The 19,746-nt window shown below is 43.3% G+C and overlaps 1 protein-coding gene across 1 annotated transcript in view; it reads right to left on the reverse strand.

Moving 5' to 3' along the window:
* Positions 1-1,453: 1,453 nt before the first annotated feature.
* Positions 1,454-19,746, reverse strand: part of EYS (eyes shut homolog) — a gene marked incomplete at both ends in the record, with an annotated part of 674,316 nt that continues 656,023 nt past the window's right edge. The window contains 2 exons of the mRNA XM_081346243.1: positions 1,454-2,646; positions 12,042-12,203. Coding sequence (XP_081202369.1) covers positions 1,454-2,646; positions 12,042-12,203 — 1,355 coding nt within the window. The remainder of the gene's footprint in view (positions 2,647-12,041; positions 12,204-19,746) is intronic.

A 19,746-nucleotide genomic window follows, 5' to 3' on the forward strand; every position in this document is an offset into this window, starting at 1 on the left:
TGCATTTTAGCAAGCACATTCCTGCTTCCAAGAAAATTGCTTTCATTGATAATGGACCTCTCCAAATACTATATATTGTATTGTTTCTTTCCCTGAAAAATATAGGTTTTGTAAGAGAATTGTGGGCATGCTTTGTTTTCCCTTGTACTAGGCATTTATTTTTGGAATACATTCTAAAGCTGAGGAAAGATCTTTTTGAAATTTATTAACCATTGTTTACGTATGGTTTGATTTAATTGCTCCCTAAGAAGAAACCTACTGCTCACAAAAATAAGCATAGAAAATAAAAGCTCTGCCACTTTCAAAATAATATTTGATATTACAAGTAGTCCTTGACTTGTAATCATCCGTTTACCAACTGTCCAGTTACAACGGCATTGGAAAAAAGTGAGTGATAACCATTTTTCACTTACATCCATTTCAGCATCTGCATGGTCACATGATCAAAATTCAGAGGTTTGGCAACTGGCACATATTTAGGATGGCTGCAGTGTCCCAGGGTCATGTGATCACTTTTTGCAATCTTCTGACAAGTCAATGGGCAGCCAGATTTACTTAACTGTGTTACTAACGTAACTGCAGTGATTCACGGTCATAAAATGAGGCAAAACTCACTTAACTGTCTCCCTTGGCCACAGAACTTTTGGGATTAATTGTCATACGTCAAGGACTACCTATACTTGCATTAACGTTAAACTATATGATCCATTCTCTATTATTAGCTGATACATTTTTAATGACAATTATGTAATACGGTAAATTTAAATAAGAAAAATGTAATAGGTATAAGAAAAATTAACTTTATTTTTGAATAGCCACCCCCACCTTGTGGATTTGTCATAGGAAACCATTTGACCCTGGTTGACTTGAACTCTGAATAATAAGTATAAGTCTGAATATTCTGTTTCTTGGAAGATTAAAAACTTTGCAATTCAGAGTGTCAGAGAAGGAAATATTTAGGTCAGATTAAAATCATGTGTAGATAGCTGAGGATAGGAAAAAGAGAAGGAAATGGAGGTAAAACAGAAAAGAGGCAAAATGCATTGATTTGAAAGATTTATTTTACAATTAAATGCAGGTGGGTAATTCTGGTGATGGTGAGGAATATTAGGAATGAATCATGAAAAGTACCTAAAAATCGGACAGTCAGCAATTGCCAAGCATAAAGGAAACATGGAAGAGTCAAAATCAAAGTAGAATTGAGGTAAATGAATGGCCTACAAGTCAGACTGCATGATTGGAAGAATTAAGTGGGCAATCAAGGAGCATAGAAACTATGAAAGTAACCATGTTGAGTTTAATGTTTTGTAAAAAAATTAATCAGACAAGCAATAGGCTACAGATTACAAGTGTTCTATTATGGACCATCTATAATTATGCATGCCCAGAGTCTATAGAGTGAGCTGCTATAACAAATTTAAATAAATAATACAGCCTTGTCTCTATTACTTGGTTACTCTTTATCTCCGCTATATATATTATACCCTTGTCCCTTAGTTAGATTTATTTTTTTTGATTCCTGGAAAAGGGCAACATCCTTTATTTTACCAATGAGTTCTTGCTTAAAGAGCCCTAAGGTGACAGCACTTACTCTCCTATCAAGTCCAAACCCTCCAAAATAGCAAATGCCTCCATAGTTTAGAAGAGTATATTTTCTTTGTGGATCCAGATCTTCAAAAAGAACAAGTTCCTCATCAAGATACACTTTAATGAGAGTCCGGTTTTGCACAATGTCAACAAAATACCATTTTTTGCAACACAGCGTCTTTCTTTGGTGAATAAGAGGAATGACAATTCTTTCTCCTAGGTTAACTACAACTTTTAGCATTCCATTTTCAAGACCTACTCCAAGAAAGTCATTATCTTCGTCTTCAGCCTTTCCTAACCAAACAAGCAAACCATCCATTTGACTGGTGGTAAAATTGAAAGATACCATAGTACATCTGAGATCTCTCTCTACATAATTAGGATCAGTGTACTTGATGTATGAATTGCCTGTGAATTTTGCAATCAAAAATGACAGCTGTTTTTCACACCACAGGCCTGTCCAGCCAAGTTTACAGGCACAGGTATATGAAAATAAAACTGGGTTGGGTATACAAACACTTCCATGGAGACACTTACTATGTGAACAATAAATAGACTGCTCACATGTCTTCCCCATCCATTGCTTCGGGCACAAGCAAGAGAAATCAGACTCTACAACTTTACATTTCCCGTTATTTTTACATACTCTATAGCCACAGGGGGTTCCATCGCAGTCTCCTATATTGGAACCACCTTTCGCTCCTTTCTCGGTGAGTTTTAATTCTTTGCTATTGACAAAGATCTCCCTAATGCAGCCAGTGAAGCCAGTGGGCTCATTCTTAATTGCCCTGGGATTAACCAAGTTTAAGGAAGGTAGTCCCCCTACATAGAAATCAGTTTGTGTATCTAAGGAAGTCATGCCATCGGCAGCTTTCTGAGTTACGTTGATTCCATCAAGATCCAAATAGCCTTCGTTACCAACTCTTCCTGCTTTAATTAAAAGCCAGGCCTTATTTGTGCTACGGACAGGTTGAAATGTCTGTAAAACTACTGTTCTGTCCCCGAGATTGTAACGTAATTGTATATATCCATTTGCCAAGGTGATACTTAGGAAGTCGCCTAAAGAGAAGAAGATGCAACATATTAGTATCTCTGAACAAGTAAAAGATTAACTAAACATTAAATTGAGATAGACAGTGTGTGTGTGTTTCACTAAGATACATAGTATGTACTTCTAGCAGTTGGTTTTCATGTGGCTCAGAGTAGATTGAGGAGTGGCAAATGTAAAAAAACACATTTTCCCACCAGTGAATTGTTTATGAATTGCAATTTGTCACTGAAAGAACACCTTCCATTTTCTTTGGATTTGAAATTTCACATATTAGTCTGTATTAGTCTTAAAATAATATTTCAAACAATCGGTGACCCACCTTCATTAGAACATGTATCCAAGCGGAAAAAAATAACTTGTAAGATGATGTGTTTTGCTACTACAAACAGATTTTCTTGGGGAATAGTCACTGTTATGTGCAGTCTTTTCACAGATCAGTGCAAAGGCATCATTTAATAGATCATCCAGGATTTTCCTTCCATTACTTTCATCACCTCAAAGGAAATCTAGTTGTTTTTTTAAATCCTCAAAGAACGGAGATGCACAGCACTTCTGACTTGTTTGGAAAGGCATAGGTTAATCCTAAATACAGTACTTGCAATTTGAAGGGTTAGGGCTAGGGTTAGGGTTAGATCACTTTGGAGGGCTAGATTATAAGAGGTTCTCAAAGGAAAGAGAACATAACAGTTTTTCATTAGGATTCTTCTGTGAGCCACAGTCATTGATATTTAAGATGAAACTAGGGTTAGGGTTAAGGTGAGATCTCTTTGGAGTCGGCTGGAAAAGGGTCTTAGGGTCAGATTCTAGGAGGTTCTCAAAGGAAAGAGAACAGGTTTTCGTTCAGACTCTTAGGGTTAGAATTAGATCCCTTTGGAGATAAGGCTGAAAAATGATATGAAGACTAGGTTCTAGGAGGTTCTCAAAGAAAAGGGAACATAACAGGTTTTCATTTGGACTCTTTTATGGGCCACAGTGAAATGGCCACAGTGAAAATCCCATTGACAATGAAAATAAAACTAGGGTTGGGTTAGGTCTAGGGTTAGGGTTAGATACAATTGGAGTCAGGGCTGAAAGATGATGTGAGGGCTATATTCTAGAAGGTTCCCAAAGGGAGGATAACAGTTTTTCGTTCGGATTCTTTTGTGGCCCGCAATAAAATATATGGGAAAACCCAGTTGACCATGAAAATGAAATTAGGGTTAGGATTAGGGCTAGTCTTAGGGTAAGGGTTAGATCCCTTTGAACTTAGGGCTGAAAAATGATGTGAGGACTAGATTCTAGGATGTTCTCAAAGGAAAGAGAACATAACAGCTTTTCGTTCGGACTCATTTGTGGGCTTTAGTGAAATACATGGGAAAACCCCATTGACCATAAAAATGAAACTAGGGTTAGAGTTAGGGTTAGGGTTAATTTAATTTAATTAATTTAATTTATTGAGATTTCTATACCGCCCTTCTCCCAAAGGGACTCAGGGCGGTTCACAGGGCATGTATAAATAACAATACAAAAATTAAAAAACAAATCAATGCCCAAGTTAAAACAAGAATGATAAAAAATAACAAGCCTATAAAAACCCATATACCCCCATCAGGCCAGACCCGCTAGTTCAAATAAATGGGTCTTCAACCCGCGACGGAAGGATCGGAGGTCTGATGCCGTCCGGAGCTCAACCGGCAGTTGGTTCCATAATGCCGGAGCACCCACAGAGAAGGCCCTCCCCCTGGGGGCCACCAGTCGACATTCCTTGACCGGAGGCACCCTGAGGAGACCCTCTCTGTGGGCACGCACAGGGCGGAGGGGAGTCGACGCCGGCAGCAGGTGGTCCTCGAGGTATCGCGGACCCATGCCATGTAGGGACTTAAAGATCATAACCAAAACCTTGAACCTTACCCGGAAGACAACTGGTAACCAATGCAGCTCACGGAGCAAAGGTGTAACATGGGAGTACCGGGAAACTCCCAAGACAACTCTCGCGGCCGCATTCTGTACCAGTTGGAGCCTCCGAGTAGTCTTCAAGGGAAGCCCCATGTAGAGAGCATTACAGTAGTCTAGGCGAGAGGTCACGAGTGCGTGAGTGACCGTACATAAGGCCTCCCGGTCTAGATAGGGCCGCAACTGGCGCACCAGGCGAACCTGGGCAAAAGCCCCCCTAGTCACGGCCACTATATGATCCTCCAAAGTGAGTCGTGAATCTAGGAGGACTCCCACGTTGCGAGCCCTATCCACAGGGGGTAAAAGCTCACCCCCCATAGAAAGAGATGGAACATCCCAGGTGTCCCGGGAAGCCGGAATGTACAGCCACTCAGTCTTGTCAGGGTTGAGTTGAAGTCTGTTCCTCCCCATCCAGACCCGAACCGCCTCCAGGCAACGGGACATCACAGCGAGGGCATCACTGGGGTGGTTTGGGGTCGAAATAAAAAGTTGGGTATCATCAGCATATTGATGATACCCAACTCCAAAACCACGAATGATCTCACCCAGCGGTTTCATATAGATGTTGAACAGGAGAGGCGAGAGGACCGACCCCTGAGGAACTCCACAAGCGAGAGTCCTAGGGGTCGACCTCTGCCCCCCTGCCAACACCGACTGCGAGAGTCCCAGGAGATAGGAGGAGAACCACTGAAAAACCGTGCCTCCCACTCCCAGTCCCCTGAGACGCCGCAGCAGGATACCATGGTCGATGGTATCGAAAGCCGCCGAGAGGTCTAATAGGACTAGGACAGAGGAATATCCCCTATCCCGAGCCCTCCAGAGATCATTCACCAGAGCGACCAATGCCGTCTCCGTGCTGTGCCCGGGCCTGAAACCCGATTGGTAAGGGTCCAGATAATCCGCTTCATCCAGGACCAGAGGGAGCTGATGCGCCACCACACTCTCAACAACCTTCGCAAGAAAGCGAAGGTTGGAGACTGGACGAAAGTTGTTCAATACAGCTGGGTCCAAGGCAGGCTTCTTGAGGAGAGGTCTCACCACCGCCTCCTTCAAGACGGTGGGGAAATAACCCTCGCTCAAAGAAGCAGATATAACCGCCTGGAGCCAGCCTCGTGTCCTCTCCCTAGCTGCATAAACCAGCCAAGAAGGGCACGGATCCAATAAACATGTGGTGGAACTCAGCTTCCCCATAATCCTGTCCACTTCATCAGGGGTCACAGAATCAAACTCCTCCCAGATAACATTGACAGGACCGCCCTTGTCCTGATCGCCAGACTCTGCCCAGCTGGAGTCCAAACCGGTCCGAATCCGAGCGATTTTATCCGACAGATGTTGACTAAACTCCTCGGCACGACCCTGCAAGGGATCCTCCCTCACCTCCTGATTAAGAAGGGAGCGAGTCACCCTAAACAAGGCGGCCGGGCGATTATCTGCGGACGCGATGAGGGTGGAGAAGTAATTACACCTCGCCTCCCTCATCGCAGCGAGATAAGACCTAATGTAGGTTCTTAACCGCAATCGGTCAGGTTCAGATCGGCTGGACCTCCAGCAGCTCTCTAGGCCCCGTTTCCGACGCTTCATCTCCTGGAGCTCCGCGGAGAACCATGGAGCTCGCTGGGATCTGCACCGGGTCAGGGGCCGCAAGGGTACAACCCGGTCAAGTGCCTCAGTGGCTGCCCTTTCCCAGGCTTCCACTAAGGCATCCGCCAAGCTGTGAGCAATGGAGGCAGGTGGGGACCCCAGCGCCGCTTGGAATCTATCAGGATCCATTAGGCGTCTGGGGCGGTACCATCTAATTGGCTCCGTACCCCCACGGCGGGGGGTGGCAAAATGGAAGACCAGCCGCAGGAGGTGATGATCGGTCCATGACAGGGGCATAATAAATGGAAAGCCCCCACCAAGATCATCCAACCACCGTCCAGATAAAAAAATCAGGTCAAGGGTGTGGCCTCCCTCATGAGTTGGTTCAGAAATTACCTGCGTCAGGTCCATGGCCGTCATGGAAGCCATGAACTCCCGAGCGAGCTCAGATGAGCCTCCCAGGGATGGTAGATTGAAGTCTCCCAAAACTATAAGTTTGGGGAACTCAACCACCAACCCCGAGAGGATATCGAGCAGCTCGGGCAGGGCTGCCGCTACGCGACTAGGTGAAATGTACACGAGCAGCAAGCCCAACTGCGCCCCAGAACCAAATCTCACAAAGAGAGACTCACACCCGACTATCTGAGGAACGGTGGTCTCCCACGGACATAAGGTCTCCCTAATGATCACCGCCACACCCCCACCCCTACCTTGAGCTCGAGGCCGGTGTAGCACCCGGAAGCCTGGTGGGCAAAGGTCAACCAAAGGGACCCCACCCTCTGGGCCCAACCAAGTCTCCGTGATGCAGGCCAGGTCCGCATGCTCACCCTCAACTAAATCCCTAACAAGGGGAGCTTTGTTAACCACGGACCTGGCATTCAGGTACACCAGCCGGAGCTCAGGAGGCTGCACATCCTCGCTCCCGGAACCTCGGGAAAGAAGCAGAGGGTCGGAGCGCCTCACCGCTTGCAAATAGCGGCGACGGCCCTCCCGGTAACGATATGGCCCCCTGTCTATCCGCCTGCTGCCATTCCCCGTCGTGGGAATTGGTAATCCCACGACCCGCTCATGGGTCCCGGAGACAACGACCCCCCGTTCTCCCCCCGCGCGGTCAGACCCAACTCTGGCCTGAACTATGGTTGATTGGCCGCCCCCCATAGCCAGACAACCCCCATCTCCCACCCCTCTCCCCAACCCCGTAAAATTTTTTGATAAAAACGTAATCAGGGGCCGCTTATTAAATTTATGTTGACGGCCCCTGCCCCTGCCCAGCCATCTCTCAGAGACCCAAAACTCGGGCCCTTCATCGAGGTTAGGATTTAAAGAGGCGGGTCGCACCCAGGCGAGGGGGGCACCCCTGAGGGCGAGCAAGTCCGTGCTAGTATATTGTTGCATGTTAGTCCAGCAAGTCCAGAATAGGCAGACCCGGAGGTGATCATGTCCATAGGAGGGTCAAAGGCCGGAAAAGAAAATATCTGGATCCACACCCAACTGCACTGCCACTCAGTTGGGTGCCCCAGTAAACAGGCCACCCCCGCCCTCTCACGGCAGGTTGCAACTCTGTTCCTGGGGGTGGTCAAAGATATACTCTGGGTAGGCATGCCCCATAGAGCTCCCACCTCTATGGGGCTGCAGATGTAAAAGTCAGCCACTCTCCCACCGTGGCTGGTACCCAGGACCGACCGAATCCAAAGGGGAGAGGGGGAGGTAGGCAAAGTTAATAGATGTATATATTCAGGCAGAAGGGTAGACGGGCCAAGATAGAAGAGATGGTCTGAAAGCGTCATCACCGCCGCTAAAACGGTCCAAAAGCGGTATAAGGACCACCTGTCGCCGTTGCTCCATTGAAGCGGTCCGAAGACGCCGTTGCCAACACAAGCGGTCCGAGGCAGCACAGAAAACATCATCGCCGCTGGGATAGCTCTCAGTCGCCCTCTCCGCCGCCAAAACGGCCCGAGGACGACAGCGTCACCAAAAGCAGCCTGATGCGGTCTGGGGTAAGATGGAAACACCACCGCCGGCGAGAGGGGCCAAAAGCCCGAGAAACGCCGCAGCCAATCACCGGCCACCACAAACGGCCCGAATAGGCCAGAAAACGTTGATGCCGCAGAAGTGGCCCGAAAACAGGTCAAATGTTGCCACTCGGGCCAGAAGGCCCCAGGAATGCCACCGCTTAGTGCTGGTCGCTGAGAACGGCCAAAGCCCACTGCTGCCGTCGTCGTCGTCGCCGGATGCAGGCCGTCTCCGCCGTCGGATGCGGCCCAAAGGGCCGCCGCCACCAGCGCCGACGCCCACGCCGTCGCCACCATCGCCATCGCCGCCGCCAAGCCGGACCCACAGGCGTCTCTCTCGGCGACCAAAGGCAGCCCAAGGGTGTCAAAGGCGGCCCGAAACGGCCCGGGGAAGCAAGAAACGCCGCCACCGAGCGCGGCCCGAGAAACTGCCGCCGCCAGCGCCGAGGCCGCCGCCCATGCCGCCGCCGCCATCACCGCCGCCCGAACGAACCCGCAGGCGTCCTCCTCGCCGACCGGGAACAGCCTGAGAACACCGAGCAGCCCAAAACGGTCCGGAACAGCAGGGAACAATAGGGAACGCCGGAGGCGGCCAGGAACAGCTGAGGGCGGTCCGGAGAAGGCAAGCGGCAAGCGGCAGAAGGCAAACAGCAAAAGGCGAACAGATGGGAAAGGCGACAGATGAAGAGAGGCAGGGCCCGCAGACTTCAAACAGTTCACTGCCAGTTTCGTCGGCCACTAGCTGCCCCTGTGCCTGTAACTATAAACCCCCCGTCCCCCAATCCACATCCCAGAGAGCCTAAAGGCTCCTGAGGGGCTCCAAAGGGACGCCTAGTAACTGGAACTCACGGAGCTCACGGAGCTCAATCAAGCACGTCCGCCATCTTGGGCATGCGTAGTAGTTAGATCTATTTGGACTTGGGCCTGAAAGATGATGTGAGGGATATATTCTGAAATGTTGTCAAAGGAAAGAGAACATAACAGCTTTTCATTCGGACTCTTGTGGGCCTCAGTGAAATATATGGGGAAACCCCATTGACCATGAAAATGAAAGTAGGGATAGGGTTAGGGCTAGGTTTAGGGTTAGTATTTGATCCCCTTGGAATTAAGGTTAGGGTTAGGGTTAGATTCCTTTGCAATCAGGGCTGAATAATGATGTGAGGTCTAGATATTAGGAGGTTCTGAATGGAAAGGGAACATAACAGTTTTTCATTTTGAGTCTTTTGGGGACCACAGTGAAATACATGGGAAAATCCCATTGAAAATGAAAATGAAAATAGAGTTAGGGTTAGGTCTAGGGTTAGGGTTGGATCCATTTGGAGTTAGGGCTGATAAATTATGTGAAGACTAGATTATAGTAGGTTCTCAAAGGAAAGAGAACATAACAGCTTTTCGTTCGGACTCATTTGTGGGCTTTAGTGAAATACATGGGAAAACCCTATTGACCATAAAAATGAAACTAGGGTTAGAGTTAGGGTTAGGGTTAGATCTATTTGGACTCGGGCCTGAAAGATGATGTGAGGGATATATTCTGAAATGTTGTCAAAGGAAAGAGAACATAACAGCTTTTCATTCGGACTCTTGTGGGCCTCAGTGAAATATATGGGGAAACCCCATTGACCATGAAAATGAAAGTAGGGCTAGGGTTAGGGCTAGGTTTAGGGTTAGTATTTGATCCCCTTGGAATTAAGGTTAGGGTTAGGGTTAGATTCCTTTGCAATCAGGGCTGAATAATGATGTGAGGTCTAGATATTAGGAGGTTCTGAATGGAAAGGGAACATAACAGTTTTTCATTTTGAGTCTTTTGGGGACCACAGTGAAATACATGGGAAAATCCCATTGAAAATGAAAATGAAAATAGAGTTAGGGTTAGGTCTAGGGTTAGGGTTGGATCCATTTGGAGTTAGGGCTGATAAATTATGTGAAGACTAGATTGTAGTAGGTTCTCAAAGGAAATAGAACATAACAGCTTTTCGTCCACACTCTTTTTTGGACCGCAGCGAACTACATGGGGAAATCCCATTGACAATGAAAATAAAAATAGGATAAGGTTTAGGGCTCGGGTTAAGGTTAGGCTTAGATCCATTTGGTGTCAGGGACGTAAGATAATGTTAGGGCTATATTCTAGAAGGTTCTCAAAGGAAAGAGAAGATAACAGGTTTTCGTTCGGATTCTTTTTGTGGGTTGCAGTGAAATACATGGGGAAACCCCATTTTCCATGAAAATGAAATTAGGGTTAGTGTTAGAGTTAGGGGTAGGGTTAAGGTCAGGCTTTGGTTTAGGCTTAGGCTTAAGCTTCCCTTTGATTCTTTTTCTGTTTACATCAACACAGCATTTTAAAGCAGGGGTTTCCAAACTTGGCAACTTTAAGACTTGTGAAATTCAACTCCCAGAATTCCCCAGCCAGCAAAGTTGCCAAGTTTGGTGACCTGTAGTTTAGAGCCTCGGAAGAAGTTTATGAGAAAGGCATCTGACTGAGCAAAAGCCCCCATTCCCCATCTGTTTGCCGAGACAAAATTTCATGCTTTTAAAACCTTCTTTTCCTTTGTGCAGTGTCCTCAATATTCGTTGCGAAGTTCAGAAGCAAAGAGAATAAATACATTCCATGATCTTACCTTTAAAACACTCCCCCCCATCTTATCCTGGTGAAAAACCTCAAAAATTATTTTATTTTGCAAGCATAGAAGCATTTGCACCCATTTTAAAAAATAGCGAGATGAGTAGTATGACAAAAATGGTGGTGGATTTGAATATGAAAAAAAAAAGTTTCAATGCTGAGAGGAAATAACTGGCGGGTATATTTTGTCTATCCAAGCATGAGGCATAAGTCAAGCTTGATGGGCTATAAGCCAAAGGAGGCAGTGGCTTTGACTGTTGGTCCACTGGCTGCATGAATTGGCCTGAAAAGCTAGAATAGGCCTGGACACTGGAGGTTCCCCTTCCCTGCTGTAGCCCTTTGAAACAGTATTAGAAAGTATCACTTAAATTTCTAAAACGAGCAGATTATGAAAGCAGATGAAAGGCCCAGAAAATATGGCAGCATCACATTCCTTGGATGGAGTGATGTTAATTGTCCAGAAAATAGGATTCTTTCTGAAAGAGAAAATCTGCATGCTTTTCAAAGCTACTATGTTAGGAGTGGCCTGCCTAAAAGCACTGCTTCCAGACCCTCCTAATACTTAGCTATAATGGTCATAGCTGACTTGAGTGCATTTTGTTTTTAATATAAAGTGGTCAAGTTAATCATACACACTATGGTTAGTCACAGAGTCAGTCAGATCTTTAGACTGGATTTGGCATTTTTGTTTACCTATTGAGTCCTTCCTATGGACCTAGGATAGGTAGATGTTGTTTGATGGTGTTAAACGTACAATCCCAGATGGTTTTTTTTTAATCAATTCATGTCAAGGAATTGCACAGCAGCTGTCCAGATGAAGTCAGAGACACTTGACACAAACTTGTTGTCTTTTATATAAATATAAATAGTGTTCAAATTTATAGCAGTCTCTGTTGTCATCCAGAAAAGGAAGAACATAAGATAGTCAGGAACACAGGAACATCATGAGGTAAAACTAAAGCAGTATACAGAACACACAAAAGAATAAAAGGAGGGGGAAAAGGAATTTCTCCCTTTATTCTTACAACAACCAATCATATTGTAGATTGCCTCATGCATGAGTCAGCACTCTCTAATCAACTATTGTAGTAATCAACTACAACGGTGCGTTCTGGCCTATTGTACACTTTACTGTTCCAGTTACTGAATTCAATACCTAACAATTCATCTTGTGCAAAATCATGACACAGATAAATCAAATCAGGTAATATTTCATCTGACCATTTTTTAAAATCACATTATAGTGGAATGAAAGGCTGACCTGATCGGGGGCTCAAATGCTGAGCAGTGTAAAAGAGGATGCCGTTTCCTGAAGAGGTCTGGAATTGCATCTGGATATGAACTTTGTGTCGAATGTTGAAGGGCTCAAATGACATCCAGGAAGATTTGCTGTTGCTGAATGATGCGTCGCTTATGGTTAAGGCTACAAAATATAACAGGAAAGAGATTTCATCACTAATAACAGAATGTTTTAAGATTTCTTTAGAGCTTATTTAAATACACATACATTAATCCCGACCTAAATTCTTCTCCCTAATTTGCCTTTAATTTACTGCATTTTATACTACAAACAAGGAATAGTGAGTAGGGGTTGCCTAGTTGTATGCAACATCTAATGCACCCAAACAGAGATGCGGTCAAGTCTCAGATTATGTGGCTTCTTTACATTAAGGAATGTTTCTATTCATTCTGGAAAAGGGGAAACAGAGGCACAGAACATATTCTCATGGCAAATTTGGGAATACAGCTAAACTGGACTCTTCTCTGAATTTTCTGAACCACACTGATTATGCATGGACTGATGATATCGTATTGAACTGCATCATCATACTGCATTTTTTCACTGAGGTTAAATGAATCATGATAATCCAATCTGCCAATTCTGCTTGACAGTAGTATCCAAAGCACTGGCTAGTAATTTTAAAAATGTCATCTTTATGAAATACATATATTTCCTTCCTGTTTCATTCATTAAGCAGGATGCTTGAAAACTGTGTGGAGGAATACCGAGATCCTTTATCAAAAGATGTGCAAAATTGTGCTGATGTTCGACTGGGCCACAAAACATACCATAGTTAGAAAATACAGCACTGGCAGTCCTTGTCTTAAGAGCAGAATTGAGCTGGGAATTATGATAAGTCATGCCAATCATCAAACAGGTCACCACGTGACTGAACCAAATTTTACAAACTATTTTGCAGCGGTCATTAAGTGAATGCCATGATCACTAAGGGAATGCCATGGTCATCAAGTAAATGTGATGGCCATTGAACACACCCTTTGTACCCAATGAGCAATTAAAGACTGGTTTCCAGCAAAAAAAAACTTCGTTAATTATTGTCGTGTGACCACAAGACTTTGCAAACAGCTATAAATGAAAGCCAGTTGCCAAACTCTTAAAATGCAATCAAGTGAACAAAGGTTTTGTGTGTGTGTGTGTGTGTGTCCATCAGAACTTGAAACTGGGTGGCAGAGGTCTGTTATAATTTTAACGGTCACTAAGTAACTGATTGTAAGACAAGGACTACCTGTATGGTGTTTCATGTATTGTGGTGGGTCTGGAAAGTAACTGTTCTTCTTTATCCCTTTATAGAATAACAAGTGTGTTCAAAAGCAAAACTCTGAAACCAACCTGCTCCTCAATGTTAGGACACACAAATCCCATTTGACCAATTAGAATCACAGGACTTTGTTGATTTTACAAGCACTGTAGCTACAAGTGTGTCTCTCTTTCCCTCTTGCACTCATTATTCTCCGCCAAGGTGCCTTGCAATGCATCATAGGTCACCAATCACATATTTGTTCTTCTGGGTTTATCTGTTGTCATGGACACTCCTCTCTCTAGATAACAATTTGGCAACCTGCACCCTCCCATTTCATTACAGGAGAGTCTTTTTAACCTTTCATCTCAGAAACATCCGTGAATCTTGAAGTGAATAGCAATGGCAATGTTGCACATGGCAGGTATTTATTGCTCCCCAAAGTTTTAAAACAGAAAAAATATCTGTCTGTAAAAAGGAGATGCTGAAGCCCTCCTCTTCCTATTTAAGGTGTTATAACTGAGGGTGGGTGTCTTTTCCCCTTATGGGAATAGCAGAGGATGATCTGAGCCAGGGAAATGTACAGGTTAATTATGAAAAGCCTCTTGGCTACTTCATTTTTTTTTAAAGAAGGGAGCCTACTAATGGATTACTTATGTTCTACACAATCTAGTTCCAACAAGAATTGGATGCTATATGTATAATGTAAAAGAGTTTCTAGAAATAGTATGTAACTGAATTAGGCTACATGGCTTGACAGCCAGGAACTTGAATGTGTGGATCAGTATAATTCCTCTTTAAATGAAATGTCATTTTTTTATTGCTCTACAACAATTTCATTCTCTGATCTTAATTTATTTTCTTTTTAACAGTCCCACTGCTGTGACACCATGGTCTGTGAATTGCAGCAATGAAGTAAATATTGGAACTCTTTGATGTTTACTCATTTTTCTAAGTTGCTTTATATGCAGTTGCTTGGATTAGGAGTAAAGTATAAAAGCTGCTGTTGATATTCCCACATATTAAGAATACTATATATGGAAATTTATAGAAGAAATCTCAACTCTGTTGGATGCTTGTTGTCTCATAAGTTGTTAAACTAATGTCCGCAACTGAGAAAATGTTTGATTGGAATGGCATATAAACCTTTATTAGTCAGAGGATATATTAAGAAATCTCTGTGTGCTTTATTCATTATACCCACTGGAGTTGTTCAACATATTGGAAAAGTGAATCTGGAAGGCCCAGCTGATCCTTTAAACAAAGCAAAGATCTAGTGGATCACAGTTCAAGATTTATTATTTACTAATTTATTTATTAAATTTATATACCATCCACCTCACAGTCATGCAATTATGGACAGCACACAATCTGAAAAAACAATATTATAAAATATTAAAACAGGAAGACAATAAATATAACATTAAAATAATAGAGAAATACAGTAGCTTACACCATACACCATACAGGGAGTGGGGTGGGGGTGTACAATGAAGTAGAGGTGGGATCTTTTATTAATCTAGTAACCACTTCCAGAATAACAAGGCCCCATCAGGGTCTCAGGCCAATAGTCAGAGCCAGATTTTAAGGCCCCTCCTTAAGGCCAAGAGAGTGGATGAGGATCTCAGTGTTCCAGAGAGCAGGAGCTACAGAAGAAAAGGCTCTTATCCTGAACCCCACCAGGCAGAATTCCTTGACTGATGGGGTTTGCAGTATGCCCCTTCTGCTGGCACAAGGCCAATCCCATCCTACGGTAACCTGGATCTATGTCATAAAGAGGTTTATAAATACTAAGCAACATCTTGAATTGTACCTGGACTTGCATTATTCAGATGTCTCGGCAATTTGTAATCTGCTGGATAAGAAGATTAAGGATGCCTTTGAACTTTGGTGTTGAAGAACACCATAGACAGCCAAAAAACCCCAAACCAATGGCTCATTGAACAAATCAACCCAGAATTCTCACTCTCTCAGGCACAAATGACCAGGCTCAACTTATCCTAATTTAGGAACATTGTGTGAGGACCTAGCTCGCTACAGAAGGCCTTAATGCTGGGGGAAGTGGGAGGAAAGAGAAGACCACCAGCAGCAAGGTTGATGAACTCGGGTATAATCGCTATGATTGCATCATTGGAAGACCTGAAAGGACAGATTGGAAATAGAGTGTCATGGGGAAAAAAATCTGTGTAATTACTAGGAGTTGAAAATGCCTTGATGGCACATAATCAATCAATAGATCAGTTTATTAGGATACTAGCATAAAACCAAGAAATAAATATGAAAATGGATTTTCTGTCCTGCAGTAAAGGGATGAGTTTACACTTGACTTCACCAGTGATGTGGATGCCTTGATAATTAGCCTGCAATCTTGTTATCTAAGAAATATTTGTTATCCACAAAATCAATCTGTAATATTACTTCTATCACCATTTTGAGCTCCCTTCACTGGATATATTATTATGAAAAGAAAGATATTTTTTCTCATTATTTATTTTTATAAGCATGAGGCAGAATCACCACTGTGGCCCTCACTACCAAGATTTATTAGTAACATTTCTTGGTTGGAAAAAATACCTGATGTAATTTGAGCTTTATTTATTTATTTACATTTATATCTCACATTTATTATTTTTATAAATGTGCCACCCTTTATAAAGGTGGCAAACACACACAATACTCCTTCCTCCTCTTATTTTCCCCACAACAACAATCCTGTGAAGTGGGTTGGACTGAGAGAGAGTGACTGGCCCAAGATCACCCAGCTGGCTTTCATGCCTAAAGTGGGATTAGAATTCAGAGTCTCCTCATTTCTAGCCTGGTGTCGTAACCACTAGAGAAAACTGCCTCTTTTGTACACAATACTACATAGAATTAAGCAGAGAACCAAATACACAGGTTGTTTTTGAGTTAACAACCATTTTTTTCAGCGACCGTCCAAAGTTATGGCAGCACTGAACAAATGATATTTCAGCCCCTGATGTTTTGGCTGATGTGGCACGCTCGCATTCATATGACCAAAATTTGAGGAATCTCAACTTTCCCTCTCCCTATTCCCCTTTCTGTGTAGATCTCTGCCCTTCTGATTGGCTTGCACAGGGGCACTTCTCAGTAGTGGCACTGGTGCTGGGGCCGAAGTAGAGACAGATTTTTTTTTAAAAAAAAGTGTTTTGGTTTAATTAAAGCAATTGGATTTTAACAAAGTGTTAATAGATAATATTAATTAATACTTGTATATTATTAAAATAAATATTAAGGATTGCTGATTATTATTCATTATTCAATACAGCATATTAAAGCCATTAAAACTGCATCATATCAGTTGAAAAGACTTCAGACTCCAACCTCAACTATGCAAAAAATCCACAGCTATGGCACTTGAGATAGGTAACATTCAGTCCTGCTTAAAAACGGAGCTGAATCAACCCGCCTCTTTGCAATGCTGTCTGCCTAACATCAAACAGTTCAAACTTTCAAAACATTTACTTTTCCCATTAACTTCTGAACTGCAGTTCTGTGTATACCTAACCCTGCTGGAATAAATTTGTTGATTTGAATGGGATTTGCTGCTGAATAAATACCCATAGGTGTGGGTCACTAATTGCTAAATTAGGTTTAGACAGCACAACTGCCGCCTCCTAACATCCCATTTGTTGCATCCTGGATCCTGAGATTCCACTGCCAATCTCTACAGGAATACTGTAGAGTTTTGTAGTTTGTTCTTATGTTTGGGGATGGTTCACTGGATTACGTTAAATATCTAGATCCGTGGGTTTCTGTTCTGTTCAGTATTCTGTTAATAATGCAATTTTGTGAGACCAAAAATTACATCCTTTCAATATGCATATTAAATAAAGAATTTTTTATTTTATAATGTATCGGGAAATTGGCAGTAAGGAAGTTAAGTGTCCTCAAAAAAATATTTTAACATTCAGAATAGTAGAACGGTGTGTGTGTGTGTGTGTGTGTGTAAGCATGCAGAGTTCTATACTAACCACTGAGACCATTTGTGGTGACTGCAGTAGAGAAAACCTTGTGCCACAATAAAACTGCTGATTTCTTAAGGTGGCAGAAGATTGTCGGAATAGAGCTGGAAAGGACTTTGGAGGTCATCTAGTCCAACCCCCTGCTTAGGCAGGAGAATCTATACTATTCCAGACAAGTGGCTGTCCAGTCTCTTCTTAAAAACCTCCACTGATGAAGCACCCACAACTTCTGAAGGCACGCTGTTCCACTGGTTAATTGTTCTCACTGTTAGGAAGTTTCTCCTTCATTCCAGGTTCCAGAAACAGAAAGACTCTTCCTTGTTTGGCTGCAAGAGACTAGCAGAAGTATTTCTAGCAGGCCTGCCTCTCCATGGTTTCTTGCCATGGTGGAGGTGTGCTATTTTCAAGGTCGGTTCTGTGCAGAGTAAAAGTGGACGTGCCTATGAGCCCCCCTTCCTTAGCAAAATTCAGCCCTTGTTAAAATGACATCTTATGGAGACCTCATCCCGACCCTCCTTAATATCCTGTGCATCTAGAGCCCAGTGAAAGTTTTGCCAACAAAAACAGCAGCCTAAGGCTCAGTGCAGCCTGACCTGGAGATGACAAATGGGAGCACGGTTGGGACAGGATAACTTGGGAGTTCCCAGCCATGAGAGTGACACAGCAGATAGCAAAGAAACCCTGCTGGTGGGTTTCCCACGAGCCAGGAATGTGCAAACTATGCACCCTCCCAACCTTTGGTACAAATGAAGCATCATTTTCACGTAATGAAATGTAATATTATTACATGGTATAATCAATGTAATATGATTGCAGTCATTACAGCATTATTACAGCATTACAGCAATGTAGGCAATGATAGTTTTTAATCCTGCTCCATCCGTGTCCACCCACTTTTTTGGAGTGTAGTGTTTCTCTACCATGCCAGTCACGGGGAGGGGGGGGCTCCAGAATGCTGATTAGATAGGCAGATCTCTTGTTTTATTAACATTGTTCCAGTTATCTCTAGTGCCTGAGCAGTCATTTCCCACCTTCACTATTTATAAGCAGAGAGCCAGTAAAAGTAAAGTTCAATCAACGCCCTTGGTGAAACAAACTGCTATCCTATGCTGCCATCTACAGATTATCCTTCATTATAGTAGTCTAATATGTCTTCTATGTACAAAATCATTAAATAGTCTTTCTTTTTATCAATTTATTTAGATTCCTATGCACTTTACTTTGTTATACTTCTATTTCTCAAACTAATGATGTCAACATTTATTCTGTTTAAACTAGCTGACTGTGCTTTATTTACTGCCTTGAAGAGCAGTCAATTTAACTTTATGGTAAACACACTTGGTGTTGCAACTTCTCGATTATTTTCCAGCTACCAGCCTTATAAGGCTTCCTTCATTTTACATGGCAATTATAGTTGTTTGAGCCTCAATTTGAGTTGTGGAAAGCTGATTGCCCAGTTTCTCTCCATCTCTTTTCATTTATCAGACTTCATAATGGACAGGCAGGAGGGTCAAGACTTTTTTCTTTCCTTAGACGCCTTACAGTGAAATTGTATCAAGCATAATCAACCCTGGGAAATATATCCATCCTGCGGAGCCTGAGCTCTTTGAATATAATCAGGTGACCTGTTAAGGTCCATGACGTGTGGGAAGCCACCCGTTCTGCATACAGAGTTTCTAATGAGCTTTTGTTTTTTGTTTTTTTTTTGGATGTTGTTACATCACTAGGACAGAGAATAGTGACAGCAGTTAAAGCAGCAAGCATCTATAGAAAGTTAATACAAGTAGTACTTGGGCCATTACTATCCATTCAGTTTTAAATTATGATAGCACTGAAGCCAAAGGGATTGGTCTTTGCAATTCCGACCATCTCAGTGCTCCTATGATCAAAAGTTGGGTGCTTGGCAACCAGCCTACTTTTGTAACTCGGGCACAATCTCCTACCCTGTGCAAAGTGCTTCTGTGGTTTTTCAAATACACTGAGCCTTGACTCATTGGTTGTGACAGGAATTGACTGACCAGCCTGTTGCCTTAGCCTAATGTTGCGAGCTGTGGGGAAATAGAGGTAGTTCTCGACTTACAACCACAACTGAGCCCCAAATTTCCATCACTAAGCAAGACAGACGTTAAGTAACCTTTGTCCCATTTTATGATCTCTTTTGCCACAATTGTTAAGTGAATCACTGCAGTTGTTAAGTTAATAACATGACTGTTAAGTGAATCTGCCTTCCCCATTGACTTTGCTTGTTGCAAAGGGACCCAGGGACACTGCAACCATCAGAAATACATGCCAGTTGCCAAGCGTCCAGATTTTCATCATGTGACCAGGGGGATGCTCCAAAGGTAATGAGAAAAAGGTTCATCGGTCACTTTTTTCTGTGCTGCCGTAACTTCAAACTTCACTACAAATCCTCAGTTTTGTTGCAATTTATGCCATCCTCACT

Source organism: Vipera berus (genome assembly GCF_964194415.1).
Source record: "Vipera berus genome assembly, chromosome: 1".
NCBI classification, from domain to species: domain Eukaryota; kingdom Metazoa; phylum Chordata; class Lepidosauria; order Squamata; family Viperidae; genus Vipera; species Vipera berus.